The sequence below is a fragment of the Stomoxys calcitrans genome, chromosome 4, assembly GCF_963082655.1.
Source record: "Stomoxys calcitrans chromosome 4, idStoCalc2.1, whole genome shotgun sequence".
Classification (NCBI taxonomy): domain Eukaryota; kingdom Metazoa; phylum Arthropoda; class Insecta; order Diptera; family Muscidae; genus Stomoxys; species Stomoxys calcitrans.
In genome coordinates, this window is record NC_081555.1 from 147592051 (window position 1) to 147609799 (window position 17749).

General features: G+C 41.7%; 1 protein-coding gene across 1 annotated transcript in view; it reads left to right on the top strand.

The window, feature by feature from the left end:
- The window catches only part of LOC106091865 (uncharacterized), a 76205-nt gene that overhangs the window by 35872 nt on the left and 22584 nt on the right, over positions 1 to 17749 (top strand). The window contains exons 2-3 of the mRNA XM_059367302.1: positions 4758 to 5304; positions 5368 to 5905. Of these exons, the coding sequence (XP_059223285.1) occupies positions 4943 to 5304; positions 5368 to 5905 (900 nt within the window). The 5' untranslated portion in view covers positions 4758 to 4942. The remainder of the gene's footprint in view (positions 1 to 4757; positions 5305 to 5367; positions 5906 to 17749) is intronic.

Sequence of the window (17749 nt, forward strand, 5' to 3'; positions counted from 1 at the left end):
GGCCCCTTATCATTGAGCTTAAACTTGTATCGGACCACACTCATTGATATGTGAGAAGTTTGCCTCTGTTCCTTAGTGGAATGTTCATGGGCAAATTTTTGCAATATGATCCACAAGATTCAGCATTTGAGCTCAGGTATAGAAAGTATCAAAACCAAAGTACCGTTCCATTTATATTTTTGACTACTTTCGGAAATTTTTCAACATTTTCTTCAACTGCATGCTAACCATTTGTATTAAAAACTCATATAAAGCAAATTCTTGTTAGAACACCATCAAATTTATGGCAAGATTTCAAAAAATCTAATAAATGACAATAATTTCTCTTACTTGGGTAACAAATCCACTACAGTTTAATATGCAGCCTGCATTTCCTAAAAATCTTCACATCTACAAACATCAGCTCCACACATCTACATCTACATCTACTACCACCATCGACATCTTCTTCTACGTCATACTGCTTACCAAAGTTTCGGTATTATCTTCCTCTTTGAGTTCAAGTGTAGATTTTCGTAATGCATTCAATTGAAAAACCATTGAAAACTAATGGCATGAAAGAGAATAATGACTGTCTCCAGATCATTGTACTACCCTCCCTCTCGCTCTCTCTCTCTCCCACTGCATTTTCGCAAACTCAATAGGGAATTGAAGATGTTAAAGACTTTTATGCGACAACTTTGATATAAAAGTACTTGAAGCCAAATCGTTTGTTAAGGCTCAGCATGATTAAGTGTCCTTTGCAAGGATACAATGGAGACTTTCATCGTCGTTCAATGGGGCCTGGCGGAGAGGAGAAGGAACAAATGTTTGCATTATTAATAAGATGCACTACAGTTTGCTGATGCTTGTAACTTTTTATCCTTATCAGAGAATTTGAAAAAAAAAATTAATCGATATTTTTTTCCATTGTCAACTTAAGAGTAAATAATTGAAAAGATACGAATACAGCAAACATTTAGAGAACATTTGAACTTGAGATATGTAATGAATATTTTAAGACTAATGCTATGCAAAAAAAAAAAGAAGTATTCATTGTGGAATGAAAATTACAACTGATAAAAGGATGGACTGTGGGTCATACTGTAGAATGGACTGGATAGAAAGTAGGATGGATAATGGATGGGACCACCGCAAAATCGTATGAATATATATATGGGAGCTATATCAAAATCTGAACCGATTTCGACCAAACTCCTTAGATATTGTGGTAGGTGCACAGAAAAGTTTGTGAGCATTTCAAAATTATGTGGCCTAATCTTAATCTAGACATGAAGAGGTCTACTGCTTTGCTATCACTGGCTAGAACAGACGTCTCAGTCATTGTGTCTGTCATGACAGATCACTGCCTGAATGGAAAACTTGCTGACAGACTAAAGGTTGCAGGTAATGGTTTTTGCCAAAGCTTTGAAGAAGTTGAGAACGTCGAGGAAGAAGACACCAAAGACCACCTACTTTGCGTGTGTCCTGCACTGGCAGTCAGAAGGAGTTCTGCTTTAGGTTCTCATCCTTCGAGAACTTGTCCGATTTATGGGATGTGAATATTCGCAAGTTGTTGAGCTTTATAAATCAATATAAAGTTCAACGGTAGGCACTTAAAGGCATCTTCCTTCTCCTGTTCCTATGGTATCACAATATACGAAAATGTTTAAGTGAGTCTGATGGCAGATTGCCACTAAAAGCTAAACTGACCTAGGGACAAAATAAATAAAAGCGTGCTAAGTTCGGCCGGGACAAATTTTATATACCCTCCACCATGGATCGCGTTTGTCGAGTTCTTTACCCGGTATCTCTTTTTAGGCAAACATAGGATACAAGAAAATAATTGCTATGCATTATCAAGTTATGGTCCGATTCGGACCATTATTGGATTGAATGTTGGAGGCTAAAGTAGAAGTCATGGTGTAAAATTTTAGGCAATTCGAATAAGAATTGCGACCTTTAGGGGATCAAGAAGTAAAATAGGGAGATCGGTTTATATGGGAGTTGAATCTGGCGCTACACCGATTCAGACCACGTTTGACACGTATGTTGAAGGTCAAAAGAGAAGCCGTTGTACAAAATTTCAGCCAAGTCGGATAATAATTGCGACCTCTGGAGGCTCAAGAAGTCAAGATCCCAGATCGGTTTATATGGCAGCTGTATCAGGTTATAGACCAATTAAAACCATATTTGACACAGTTGTTGGAAATCAGAACAAAACACTTTGTACAAAATTTGAGACAAATCGATTAAGAATTGCGCCCTCTAGTGGCTTAAGAAATCAACATTCAAGATCGGTTTATATGGTAGCTATAAGAACCGATATGAACCAAACTTACCATAGTTTTTGGAACTCATAACAAAATCCCTAATGCAAAATTTCAGCCAAATCGGATAGGAATTGCGCCCTCTAGAGGCTGAAGAAGTCAAGACCCAATATGACAGACATATCAGGTTATGAACTGATTTGAACTACACTTTACACAGTTGTTAGAAATCATAACAAAACACCTCATGCAAAATTTCAGCCAAATCGGATAAGAATTGCGCTCTCTTGAGAGGTCTTAACTTCTCTTTAGCTGAAGAAATTAAGAACTCAAATCGGTTTGTATGACAGACTAGGCGAACCGGGCCCGCTCCGCTGCGCCTTCTTTAACTCTGTAATATCTTGTTGTGGACACTTTGGGGGAAGTGGGGACACTTTGCCCTAAATGCGGATATCGAATTCGTGCCATTGTTGCCTGTGACGCTGAACGCTTTCGATTGAGAACATCGGACAAAGAGGTGTTTATGCCCTCTTAATGTTGGAGACATATGCGAGGTACAATGCCATGCATGGTCATTTAAAAAATTTTCACCAAAATGGTACACTGCGGGACGCCGTTCGGACTCGGCTATAACAAATGGTTCCTTATCATTGAGTTTAAATTTGACTTGGAAAGCACCCATTGATGTATGAGAATTTGCCTCGGTTCCTGGTGGCAATGTTCTTCCTAAGGGTAATGTTCTCATTAGGGGAGGGATGGCACCTCAGACATTTCGACTCAAATATGGATATTAAATTCGTGCTGCACTTCCAAATCCCTTTAATTTGAGCCTCATATACGCCCATAGCTGGGGTGGCCATAACATAAGTTAAAAAACTACTTTATTCCCAACGGAAATGAAGTTCAGCTACATCAAAACATGGACCGATATGGCCCATCTACAATTCCAACCGACCTACGCTAATAAGAAGTGTTCGTGCAAAATTTGAAGCGGCTAGCTTTACTCGTTCGAAAGTTAGCGTGCTTTCGACAGACAGACGCACGGACGGACGTAAGGACGGACGGACGTAAGGACGGACGGACGTAAGGACGGACGGACGTAAGGACGGACGGACGTAAGGACGGACGGACGTAAGGACGGACGTAAGGACGGACGGACGTAAGGACGGACGGACGTAAGGACGGACGGACGTAAGGACGGACGGACGTAAGGACGGACGGACGTAAGGACGGACGGACGTAAGGACGGACGGACGTAAGGACGGACGGACGTAAGGACGGACGGACGTAAGGACGGACGGACGTAAGGACGGACGGACGTAAGGACGGACGGACGTAAGGACGGACGGACGTAAGGACGGACGGACGTAAGGACGGACGGACGTAAGGACGGACGGACGTAAGGACGGACGGACGTAAGGACGGACGGACGTAAGGACGGACGGACGTAAGGACGGACGGACGTAAGGACGGACGGACGTAAGGACGGACGGACGTAAGGACGGACGGACGTAAGGACGGACGGACGTAAGGACGGACGGACGTAAGGACGGACGGACGTAAGGACGGACGGACGTAAGGACGGACGGACGTAAGGACGGACGGACGTAAGGACGGACGGACGTAAGGACGGACGGACGTAAGGACGGACGGACGTAAGGACGGACGGACGTAAGGACGGACGGACGTAAGGACGGACGGACGTAAGGACGGACGGACGTAAGGACGGACGGACGTAAGGACGGACGGACGTAAGGACGGACGGACGTAAGGACGGACGGACGTAAGGACGGACGGACGTAAGGACGGACGGACGTAAGGACGGACGGACATGGCTAGATCGACTTAAAATGACATAACGATCAAGAATGTGTATACTTTATGGAGTCTCAGAGGAATATTTCGAGGAGTTACAAACAGCGTGTCGAAATTTGTATACCCCCATCCTATGGTGGAGGGTATAACAAGTAAAAGCGTGCTATGCTAATGAAGCTATATGAGATTATGACATAGACCATACATGTTTTGGATGATGGAAACCATAATAGAATCTATGTGCAAAATTTCTTAGGTAGCCCGAAACGGGCTCAAGAAGTAAAATCGGGAGACCCGTTCATATGGGAGCTATATTAGGCTATGGATCAATTCAGATTGTATTTGTCACGTAGCTTGAAGGTCATAGGAGATGCTGTAGTGCAAAGTTTCAGCCAAATCAAACAAAAACTGCGCCCTCTAGCGGCTCAAGAGATCAAATCGGGAAATTAGTTTAAATGGGAGCTATATTAGTTTCTAGATCTTTTCATACCATACTGGGCACTTATGTTATAGGACATAGCTAAATCGAATCAGAAAGTGATTCTGAGTCGATCGGTATACTTATCAATGGGTCTATCTATCTCCCTTTTGGGTGTACCGTTAAATGCACTTAGTTATAATTCCCTGTGCCACAGTAGTGGTGTAGGGTATAATTAATAAGTTACGCATTTTTTAACATATTGTCGTGTCTAGCTTAATTAGCACCTGTCTCGGGAGATATCATATATTTATAATCATTTATATCAAATGGCAAAATTGTGGCTTGTTTTTAAAATGTTCACAACTAAATCATGGTAAGCCTGTTGAACAGTTAGTCAGTGAGCAATATTTGCATTAACCAGACCATAGACAAACAACAGCGAAGTATTTAACTTGTCATGCGAACATTAATGGAAGTTGCCTTAAACGATAGCCAGACAATGGGCCAATTACCCTTGATTCTGGCCACCGTCTGGATTATCAACAATGCCTTTGCAACTCATACGGTCTCAGCAGTGACCATAGGTCAATATGCCAGCAATAAGGAAAACCAGCAACATCAAAACAATTTAATGGACGACATTCTAGGAAGAACCATGAAGTCTGGAACAAATTTAAAATTTCTAGTGGTGGGCGAGATGTACACTTTCGATGATTCGGAGAATTTCCTAAACGAAGAGGAACGGCTAGGGCATTTTTTCAAATACTACTCAAATCGAGAGAGGTGCATTTGGATTTTGGATGGCCTTGAGTCCTACATGTAAGCTTATCCAAAAAAAAAAACTACAGCCAGAGCATCCTGTAATCCCTCTTCTTTTCTTAGGCGACTCGAAAAAGAGTTGCTCAATGAAACTCGTCACTATCACCGCAATGGATTTTTCCTTTTGGTCTATACCGGCACGGAGCCCCAGCGCTTGCATAATATCAGAGTCATCTTTCGTCGTCTATTCCACATCTATGTCATCAATGTCAATGTTCTTATGATGGTGGGAAAAGATGCCTATCTCTTCACTTATTTTCCATATTCACCCACCAAATGTCATTCATCATTGCCCCATCTGTACTTATCCTTCAAAGGTGTAGAAAGCAAGGGATTTGCCATCACCAAGACAGTATTTCCCAGTAAAGTGGATAACCTACACGGCTGCGTTCTCACCGTGGCAACATGGGATCTACCTCCGTTTGTATTTGTAGACAAAAATCCCAAAACTAAAGAACTCATTGCACTACACGGTATTGAGGGTTCCATGATATCGTTTTTCGCCGAGAGAATGAATTTTACCATACAAGTTGTGGAACCGCTACCCTTGGAGAGAGGATATATTTTTCCAAATGGAACTGTGACGGGAGCAACAAAAATGGTGAGTAAGATTTCTTTTGTGTTTTTACTTTGTGTAAATCATTGGTCAATTGAGCAGTCCTTGGCCAAAGGCTAGTGCAAAGGAATGAGCTTTCCAAGCATTTGTAAAATTGGACGGATTCTGTTCCTCGCCAGATCATAAACAAATATCAACAAGTAAAGGCATGCTAAGTTCGACCGGGCCGAACCTTATCTACCTTCCACCATGGATCGCTATTGTTAAGCTTTTTGCCCAATTGGATCTATTGAATCTATACCAGGTTATGGACCGATTGGGTGAATACTTGGTTTGAATGTTGGAGACCATAGTAAAAGTCATTGTTGCAAAATTTCAGCCAAATCGGATACAAATTGCGTCCGATTGGGGCTCAAGAAGTAATATCGGAAAATTGGTTCATCTTAGGATCATACGCAGCAAGCCTCTTAATAAAGCTGAAAGCGATGCGCCTCTTATTATTCCCACCTCTTAGAGAGGGTATTGGTTTGCTAGAGAAGGCCGATAGCCAAGGCAAATTATAAACCCCCATATAAACTGATCCCCAGATTTGACTTCTTGAGTGGCTACTTACGCTCTCTAAGAGGTTAAATAGTAGTAGGTGCATCGCCCCAATTTTCATCCGACTTGACTGAAATTTGGAAAAAAAAACTTTTGTTATGACTTCCGACATCCACGCCAAGTATGACCAATCCCCCTATTTGACTTCCTGAGTCTTTAGAAGCCTCGAATTTCATCCGATTTGGCTGAAATTTAGAACAAAGACTACAGATATGACTGAAATTTGGAACAAAAACTTTTGTTATGACTTCCCACATTCATGCCAAGTATGATTCGAATCGGTCTATAAACAAATATAGCCCCCCTTATAAACCAATCCACCGATATGACTTCCTGAGGCTTTAGAAGCCTGAATTTTCATTCGACTTGACTAAAATTTGGAAAAAAAAACTTCTGTTATGACTTCCGACATCCACGCCAAGTATGATTCGAATCGGTCTATAAACAAATATAGCCCCCTTATTAACCAATCCCCCTATTTGACTTCCTGAGCCCTTAGAAGCCTCAATTTTCATCCGATTTGGCTGAAATTTGGAACAAAGGCTAAAGATATGACTATCAACATTCATGCCAAGTGTGATTCGAATCGGTCTATAAGCAGATATAGCCCTCATATAATCCGCTCCGAAGATTTGACTTCTTGAACCCTTAGAAGCCTCATTCGATTTGGCTGAAATTTGTAACAGAACCCTATCTTATGGTTTACAACATCAGCGCCAAGTTTAATCCGAATCGGTCAATATGGTGATATAAGTCTCCCTAAGTACCGATACCGCGATATGACTTCTTGAAACTAAAATAATTCAAATACAAACTCCGTTTATAAGGGTAAAATTTTAGCGAAATCATTGGTGGTGGGAACCCAAGATTCGGCCTGGCTGAACTTTCTCGTTCTCGTGGTGGGTACCACCGAAGGATGGGGCCATAGTCATTTTGACATTCCGTTTGCCACACATCGAAATATCCATTTGAGACCCTATAACGTACATATATTCTTGATCGTCATAAATATCTAAGACGATCTAGCCATGTCCGTCCGTCCGCCTGTCTGTTGAAATCACGCTGCAGTCTTTAACGAAAATAGAGATATTGAGATGAAACTTTGCACAGATTCGGTTTTTGCCCATACAAAGGCTAATTTCGAAGATCGGACTGTATCCTGAGCCCTTGGAAGCCTATCGGACTATATCTTGATATAGTCCCATATAGACCGATCCGGCGGTTTAGGGTCTTAGGTCCATAAAAGCCACATTTATTTTCCGATTTTGCTGAAATTTCGGACAGTGGGTGGTGTTAGGACCTTCGACATCCTTCTTCAATTTGGCCCAGATCGGTCCAGATTTTTAATATAGCTGATATATAGACCGATTCCTTGATTTAAGTTCTTGGGCCCATAAAAGGCGCATTTGTTGTGTGATTCGGCTGAAATTAGGGACACTGAGTTATTTAAGGCCACTCAACATTCTTATTCAATACGGCCCAGATCCTTCCATATTTGGATATAGCTGCCAATGTACCGGTCTCCCGATTTAAGGTCTTGGGCCAAAAAAGGCGCATTAGTTTTCCGATTTCGTTGAAATTCGTGACGGCGAGTAATGTTAGGCCTCTCGATATACTTGCTTAATTTAGATTGAGATATAGCTGCTATTTAGACCGATTTGAAACTTGGGACGGTGAGCTATGTTAAGGATTTCGACATACCTGTTCAATTTAGCCCAGATCGGTCTAAAGACCGATTTCTCGTTTTATGGTTTTAGACCCATAAAAGGCGCATTTATTATTAAATTTCGCTGAAACTTGGCACAGTGAGTTGTGTTAGGTCCCTCGACACATTTTTACACCCACCACCGAAGGATGGGGGTACATTCATTTTGTCATTCCGTTTGCAACACATCGAAATATCCATTTCCGGACCCTATAAAGTATCTATATTCTTGATCAGCGTAAAAATCTAAGACGATCTAGACATGTCCGTCCGTCTGTCACGCTACAGTCTTCAAAAATAAAGATATTGAGCTGAAACTTTGCACAGATTCTTTTTTTGTCCATAAGCAGGTTAAGTTCGAAGATGGGCTATATCGGACTATATCTTGATATAGCCCCCATAAAGACCGATCCGCCTATTTAGGGTCTTAGGCCCACAAAAGTCACATTTATTATACGATTATGCTGAAATTTGGGACAGTGAGTTGTATTAGGCCCTTTGACATCATTAGTCAAATTAGCCTTGATCGGTCCAGATTTGAATATAACTGCCATATAGACCGATCCGCCGATTATTATCCGATTATGCTGAAATTTAAGACAGTGAGTTGTACTAGGCCTTTTGACATCATTCGGTCCAGATTTGGATATAGCTGCCATATAGACCGATCCGCCGATTAAGGGTCTTAGGCCCATAAAAGCCACATTTATTATCCAATTTTGTTGAAATTTGGGTCTGTGAGTTGTGTTAGGCCCTTCGATATCCTTCGTCAATTTGGCTCAGATCGGTCCAGATTTGGAAATATCTGCCATATGGACCGATCAGCCGATTAAGGTTCTTAGGCCCACAAAAGCCACATTTGTTATCCGATTTTGATGAAATTTGGGACAGTGAGCTGTGTAAGGCCCTTTGACATCATATGTCAAATTAGCCTTGATCGGTCCAGATTTGAATATAACTGCCATATAGACCGATCCGCCGATTATTATCCGATTATGCTGAAATTTAAGACAGTGAGTTGAACTAGGCCTTTTGACATCATTCGGTCCAGATTTGGATATAGCTGCCATATAGACCGATCCGCCGATTAAGGGTCTTAGGCCCATAAAAGCCACATTTATTATCCAATTTTGTTGAAATTTGGGTCTGTGAGTTGTGTTAGGCCCTTCGATATCCTTCGTCAATTTGGCTCAGATCGGTCCAGATTTGAGTATATCTGCCATATGGGCCGATCCGCCGATTAAGGGTCTTAGGTCCATAAAAGCCACATTTATTATCCGATAATGCTGAAATTTGGGACAGTAAGTTGTATTAGGCCCTTCGGCCCTTCCTTCGTTAAATTGGCCCAGATCGGTCCAGATTTGGATATAGCTGCCATATAGACCGATCTCTCGGTTTTAGGTTTTGGGGCCATAAAAGGCGCATTTATTGTCCGATTTTGCCGAAATTTGGGTCAGTGAGTTGTGTTAGGCCCTTTGACATCATTCGTCAAATTGGCCCAGATCGGTCCAGATTTGGATATAGCTGCCATATAGACCGATCTCTCGGTTTTAGGTTTTGGGCCCATAAAAGGCGCATTTATTGTCCGATTTTGCCGAAATTTAGGACAGTGAGTTGTGTTAGGCTCTTCGACGTCCTTCTTCGATTTGGACCAGATCGGTGCAGATTTGGATACTGCTGCCATATAGACCGATCTCTCGATTTTAGGTTTTGGGGCCATAAAAGGCGCATTTATTGTCCGATTTCGCCGATATTTGGGACAGTGCGCTGTGTTAGGCTATTTGAAATTTTTCTGCAACTTGGCTCAAATCGGTCCAGATTTGGATATAGCTGCCATGTAAACCCATATCTCGTTTTAAAGTCTTGGTCCCATTAAAGGCGCATTTATAATCCGATTTCACTGAAATTTGACACCGTGACTTATGATAGGCTTTTCGACATCCGTGTTGTTTATGGTTCAGATCGGTTTATTTTTAGATATAGCTACTAAAAGCCCAATATTTTGTTATATACAATTGAATAATGACTTGTACCGATTAGTATTTGGTCCAAACCGGAACATATTTGGATATAACTGCTATGGGACATAAGCATGCACTTAATACCGGATTTTGATGGAAGTGTGGTTTACATATATACCCGAGGTGGTGGGTATCCAAAGTTCGGCCCGTCCGAACATAACGCCTTTTTGTTATATTTTTATCTGTATTTAATATGAAGTATTCGGTATAGCATGCCATTTTGTTTAGCATGATATTTAAATGACCATTTATTAAAAGTATGCCATTAGATAACAATTTTACCCAAATATCGTGTCCAATTACATTTGCACTTCTATTATTATACGTTTACTTTGAGACAAGTAAAAATGTGCAAAGTTGGGCAGGGCCGAATCTAGGGAACCTACCACCACATATTCCGGTAAAAGTTAACCATTATTTACACAGTTTGTAATTCAACTATTTTGTAACATTAAAATCAGATTTTGATTTAGGCTTGAGGACACAGGTACCAAGTTTCGGATGATTATTAAAGCCTCTAGGGACGCAAGCAGTCAAATCCGGGGATCCGTTTATATAGCCCTCATATAAGCCGTTCCCCCTGAATAGACTTATTGAGCTCCTAGATCACTAAATTTTCTTATTTTACTGAAATTTGTCACAAAGATTTCGATTATGACTACCAACATTCGTTTCAAGTATGTTCCAAATCGGTCTATAAACGGGGATCCAATTTATAGACCGATTCGGATCATTCTTGACACGAATGTTGGTAGTCATAATCGAAATCTTTGTGAAAAATTTCAGTAAAATAAGAAAATTCAGTGATCTAGGATCTCAAAAATTCAAATCAGGCGGATGGGCTTATATGGGGCCTATATCATTTTATGCACCTATTGGGAATATATTTGAAAATCAAAAGTCTGTGTGCCAAATTTTAGCCAAATTGGTTGAAAATTGGGGTTTCTGGAAGCTCAAGAATTAAAAACCGGGGTTCGGCTTATGTGGAAGCTTTGTCAAAATCTTTACCTATATGGCCCATTTTCAAAACCCCAACATTGACAAGAAGAATTGGTGCAAAATTTTAAAGCATATATCTTCATTCGATTGTTATGCTGATTTCGACAGACAGGCATGACTAGATTGACTAAGAAAGTCAAGACGATCAATAATTTATGTAGACTTAATAGGGGCACATATCAATATTTCGAGGTGTAGCAAACGCGAAGGCCACCGTAGCGCAGATGTTAGCATGTCCGCCTATGACGCTGAACGCCTGTGTTCGAATCCTGGCAGGACCATCAGAAAGATGTTCAGCGGTCGTTATCCCCTCCTATTGCTGGCGATATTTGTAAGGTACTTTGCCATGTAAAAACTTCTCCCCAAAGAGGTGTCGCTCTGCGGCACGCCGTTCGGACTCGGCTAAAAAAAGGAGTTCTTAGTGAGCTTAAAATTGAAACGGACAGCACTCATTGATTTGTGAGAAGTTTGCCCCAGTTCCTTAATGGGCAAATTTGCAGCAAACACAATGACTAGATTAGTATAACCCCCATTTTATGGTGATGGGTTTAAAAATGTTTTATAACTCAATCATGAAAAGTCAGTTAGTTGATGGCTATCAACAGCACTAAACAGACAGATTTGTCGACAAATTTGGCCAGTTATATTTGCGATACCAGCTCACGTGCCATGAATACTTTAATGGAAATTACCTTAAACGACAATCAGACAATGGCAAATTTGCCGCTTATTTTGGCCACGGTGTGGATTATGAACAATGACTTTGCCATCCAATCGGTGTCAGCCGTGACTATAGGCCAATATGCCAATAGCATAGCTGCACAACACCAGCAAAATGGTATTATTGATGAAGTGCTTCGTAGGACCATGATGGCGGAAAATCAACTCAAATATTTTGTGGAGGGCGAAATGTTTCCCTTTGAGTTTTCGGAAGAGTTTATGAGTAGTGAAGAATTAGTGCAAAGATTTTTTAAATACTATGCAAATCGAGAGACCTGCGTTTGGTTTTTGGATAGTCTCGAATCGTACAAGTGAGTATCTGAATATTCAATTTGGTCTCAATTTTTGATATTTTCCTATTACAGCAAACTTGAGGAAGGACTTTTGGATGAAAGTCGCCACTATCAACGCCATGGTTATTTTCTATTAGTCTATACCGGCCTACAAGTCGAACGCATGAATCATGTCAGAGAGATTTTTCATCGCCTCTTCTATATCTATGTCATCAATGTCAATATTCTAATGATGATTGGCAAACATGCCTATCTTTACACCTACTTTCCTTTTTCCCCAAACCAATGCCATGCATCCCAACCTGAATTGTATGTGTCGTTCAGTGACATTGAAGGGGAGAATTTCACCATCAACAAGACACTGTATCCGAACAAAGTGCGTAACATGCACCGATGTCCTTTGACCATTGTCACCTGGAATTTACCTCCCTTTATTTTTGTTGAGAAAGATAAGCAAACTGGAGATTTGATATCATTGTTTGGTATAGAGGGTTCCATGATTACTCTCTTGGCTGAGCTGATGAATTTCACGATAAAAGTTGTAGAGCCCAAGCCAAGAGAAAGGGGAAATATTTATTCCAATGGAACATCGACGGGGGCCACACGAATGGTGAGTACATATTTAACGAATACACAGGAGGGAAAAAGTAGAGAAAGAGTAAATGTAAGTCATTGTGAAAGATTTTGCCGAGAGGACGAACGAAAACAAGTAAAAACGAGTAGGAGGCCATGGTAGCGCAGAGGCAAGCATGTCCGCCTATGACGCTGGGTTCGAATCGTGGCAGGAACATCAGAAAAATTTTCAGCAGTGGTTATCCCCTCCTAATGCTGGCGACATTTGTGAGGTACTTTGCCATGTAAAAAACTTCTCCCCAAAGAGGTGTCGCTCTGCGGCACGCCTTTCAAACTCGGCTATAAAAAGGAGGTCTCTTATCATTGAGCTTAACATTGAATCGGACAGCTCTCATTGATTTGTGAGAAGTTTGCCCCAGTTCCTTAATGGAATGTCGAACTTTTGATACCCACCACCATGGATATATTCATCACCCTACTTTTTAATAACTATACTACCATATTCAAAGTTATAACCAAATATGGGCTGATCTAGATCATATTTAATTCAGGTGCCCAGAGCTTTTATACAACTCACAGTTTGGGGTATAAATTCCATACAAAGCCGACCAATTGCCCGATTTCGCTGTAGTTGGAAGACCAGTCTATAAGACAGCTATAACTTAACATAACCTGCTCTGGACCATATTCTGATTGAACGATGGGATGCTTATAACCACTCACTATTCCAAATTTCAGCGAAATCAGTAAGTAAATGTGGCTTTTATGGGCTTAAGACCCTAAATCGACAGATCGGTCAATAGGGCAGCTGTGTGCTAATATAATCCCATCTGGACCATATCCGAAAAGGATACCGGCAGGCTTAAAGAAATTCACTGTTTCTAATTTCATCAAAATCGGGAAATGAATGGCTTTTATGGCTTATACCCTAAATCGGCAGATCGATCTTTATGACAGCTATATCAAAATATGATCCGATGAGGATCATATTCCGTTCGGATGACGAGAGGCCATTATACACTCACTGTTTCTAATTTCAGCGAAATCGCATATATGCGGCTTTAATGGGCTTAAGACACTAAATCGGCAGATCGGTCTATATAGCAGCCATATCGAAATAAGGTCCTATGTGGTCCATTTCCGGTTCAAACAAAGGGAGGCCTAGTCCGACTCAAAATTCTAAATTTTAACGAAATCGGGTAATACATGACTATTATTGGCAAGAAATTTATTGACATAAGACCCCAAATCGGCAGATCGGTCTATATGACAGCCATAAGCATAGGAAAGTCTCTGGGAGTGGGCTAAGCACCCGCAAGAAAAGTTTTAGCTGCCATATGGACAGATCTCTCGATTTAAGGCCCTGGCCCCATAAAAGGCTCATTAATTGTGCGATTTCGGTGAAATTTGGGTCAGTGGGATATGTAAAGCCCTTCGACATACTTCTTCATTTTGGCCCAGACAGGCCTGGATTTGGATATAGCTGTCATATAGACCGATCTCTCGATTTGGGGTCTTGAGCCCATAAAAGGCTCATCTATTATTGCATTTCGCAGAAATCTCTGACAGTGAGTTGTATTAGGCCCCTTTCTCACTTTGGCCAAGATCGGTCTAGATTCGGATGGAGCCCCCATATAGACCGATCTCTCGATTTAAATTCTTGGGCACATAAAATAAGCATTTATTGTCCGATTTTGCCAACATTTTGGGATAGTTCAACATCCTTCTTCTTTTTGGCCCAGACAGGTCTAGATTTGTAAATAGTTGCCATATAGACCGATCTCTCGATTTATGGTCTTGGGCCCATAAAAGGCGCGTCTATTGTCCGATTTTGCCGAAATTTGTGACAGTGAGTTGTATTAGGCCCCTCAACATCCTTCCTCGCTTTGGCCAAGATCGGTCTAAATTTGGATAGAGCCCCCATATAGACTGAGCTCTAGACTTAAATTCTTGGTCATTTTTTTTTTCCGATTTCGCCGAAATTTGTGTTAGGCCCTTCGAAATCTTCTTTCAATATGATTTAGATTGGTCCAGATTTGGATACAGCTGTCATATAGACCGATCTCTCGATTTAAGTATTTGGGCCCATAAAAGGCGCATTTATTGTCCGATTTAAGTAACATTTATGCGGAGTAGCTGCAAATGCGGCAGCGGCAAGTCAGCGATTTTCAAGAGGAGAGTCTCAGTGAGGAGTAAGGTGGCACTGGCTCTTTATTAAATACTGAGTGCCAATGATACTCGAGATGAAAAGGCGAGTTATTGGCGCCCTCGAATACCCATGGCCAACATCAGCATCTTTTCCCAGGTTAGGGGCGGCTGGTGGCCAGCGTCGGATCTTGGAGCAAGCGGCTCGCCACAACGAGGGATACGTGTGCAATCCCACAAAACCCATGTGGTTGGGGCGCTGGGCCAGTAACCCGCCCCCGGAAAACTGAGAACTACTATGAGAAACGAAGGCGACCTACGAAACGTGGACGACCCACGCAAACGAAAAAAGGACCATAATTTGCGGATCTGCACCTGTCCTGTCCGAATATCCGCACTCTCTATAGAGAAGGTGCAGTATACGCGCCGGCGGATGTATTAGAGAAGTACAAGGCAGATATAACCACCTTAAAGGAAGTGCGATGGTCTGGGAATTGAGTCACTACAACACCAAACGGTGACGAACTATACATAGCTGCCATAACAAGAGGCATGCATGTGGCTATGGATTTGTGGTTAGTCGAGGACTGGAACACCTTGTTTCCAGCTTTACTCCGGTGGATGAGAGGCTAGCCACAATCCGCATAAAAGACAAATTCTTCAACATCAGCTTTATTTGTGCCCATGACTCGACGGAAGACAAAGACAACCAGACCAGGGGTATTTTCTGCGAGCGCCCAGAGAGAGAATATGACCAATGCCCCGCCTATGATATTAAAATCGTTCTGAGAGATTTTATTACGAAGATAGGGAAGAAAGAAATTTTTGGTCCAACAGTCGGAAAGTTAAGCTTCCACGAGATAACGTCCAATAATAGGTTGAGGCTGATAGATTTCGCCGCGGCAAAAAACATGGCAACAGATTTCAACATAAAAATTTTCACAAAGCCTCATGACTGTCACCCGATCAAAACACGAGAAACCAACTTGATCACTTTGTGATAGATGGAAGGCATGCATCCAGCGTGTTGGATGTACGATCGATCCGTATAGCGAATATATATTCGGATCATTACCTTGTTGCAGCAAAGGTTCGCACCCGTTTGAACATGGCGAGAAAAGTACGATCTGACACTGCACGGAAGCTGGACATTGAAAAGCTGCAAACACCACAAATGGCAGCGGCATACTCCAAACGACTGACCCAACTGCTTGATGAAAGCATTCCATGTTCCGATGATATAATGGCACAGTGGCAAACCATTGCCCACTCCATGGAAAATACCGTGAAATTCGTACTTGGGTAACGGAAGCCTCCTCCTAGAAACCCCATGGTGCGACCACGAGTGTGGAGATGCTACTGAAGCCAAGAATGCGGCATATAGAGATACCCTGCAATCAGTAGCAACGCGCCAGATGAAGGAGAAGTATTGGAAGAAAAAAGGAGAGAGGAGAAACGTCTATTTCTCAGAAAGAAAAAGGAAATGGAGAGACGTGAGTGTGAGCGAATTGAGATGTACAGGAGTCAGAATAAAGTCCGGAAATTTTACCAAACAAGTAAAAGCGTGCTAAGTTCGGCCGGGCCGAATCTTATATACCCTCCACCATGGGTCGCATTTGCCGAGTTCTTTTCCCGGCATCTCTTCTTTGGCAAAAAAGGATAAAAGAATAGATTTGCTCTGCTATTTGAGCGATATCCAGATAGGTGCGCCCTCTAGAAGCTCAAGAAGTCAAGTCCCCAGATCTGTTTATATGACAGCTATATCAAGTTATGAACTGATTTGAACCATACTTGGCACAGTTATTGGATATCATAACAAAACACGTCGTGCAAAATTTCATTCCAATCGGATAAGAATTGCGCACTCTAGAGGCTCAAGAAGTCAAGACCCAAGATCGGTTTATATGGCAGCTATATCAGGTTATGAACCGATTTGAACCATACTTGACACAGTTGTTGGATATCATAATAAAACACGTCGTGCAAAATTTCATTCCAATCGGATAAGAATTGCGCACTCTAAAGGTTCAAGAAGTCAAGACCCAAGATCGGTTTATGTGGCAGCTATACCAAAACATGGACCGATTTAAACCATACTTGGCACAGTTGTTGGATATCATAAGAAAACACGTCGTGCAAAATTTCTTTCTACCCGGATAAGAATTGCGCACTCTAGAGGCTCAAGAAGTTGAGACCCAAGATCGGTTTATATGGCAGCTATACCAAAACATGGACCGATTTGAACCATACTTGGCGCAGTTGTTGGATATCATAACAAAACACATCGTGCTAAATTTCATTCCAATCGGATAAGAATTGCGCACTCTAGAGGCTCAAGAAGTCAAGACCCAGGATCGGTTTATATGGCAGCTATATCAAATCATGGACCGATATGGCCCATTTACAATCCCAACCGACCTACACTAATAAGAAGTATTTGTGCAAAATTTCAAGCGGCTAGCTTTACTCCTTCGGAAGTTAGCGTGCTTTCGACAGACAGGCGGACGGAAGGACAGACGGACAGACGGACGGACATGGCTAGATCGACATAAAATGTCGCGACGTTCAAGAATATATATACTTTATGGGGTCTCAGACGAATATTTCGAGTAGTTACAAACAGAATGACGAAATTAGTATACCCCCATCCTATGGTGGAGGGTATAAAAATTAAACATCAAACCGATGGCTTTGGTGCAGGCACATCCTCCTGCAGAGACAAAGGAGGTAATCTGGTAACTGACACAGATGACATGCTTAGGATATGGATAATATACCAATCCCTGATGGTGGTATAGAATGATTAACTCTTAGTCAGAATGAGGTCCAAGTA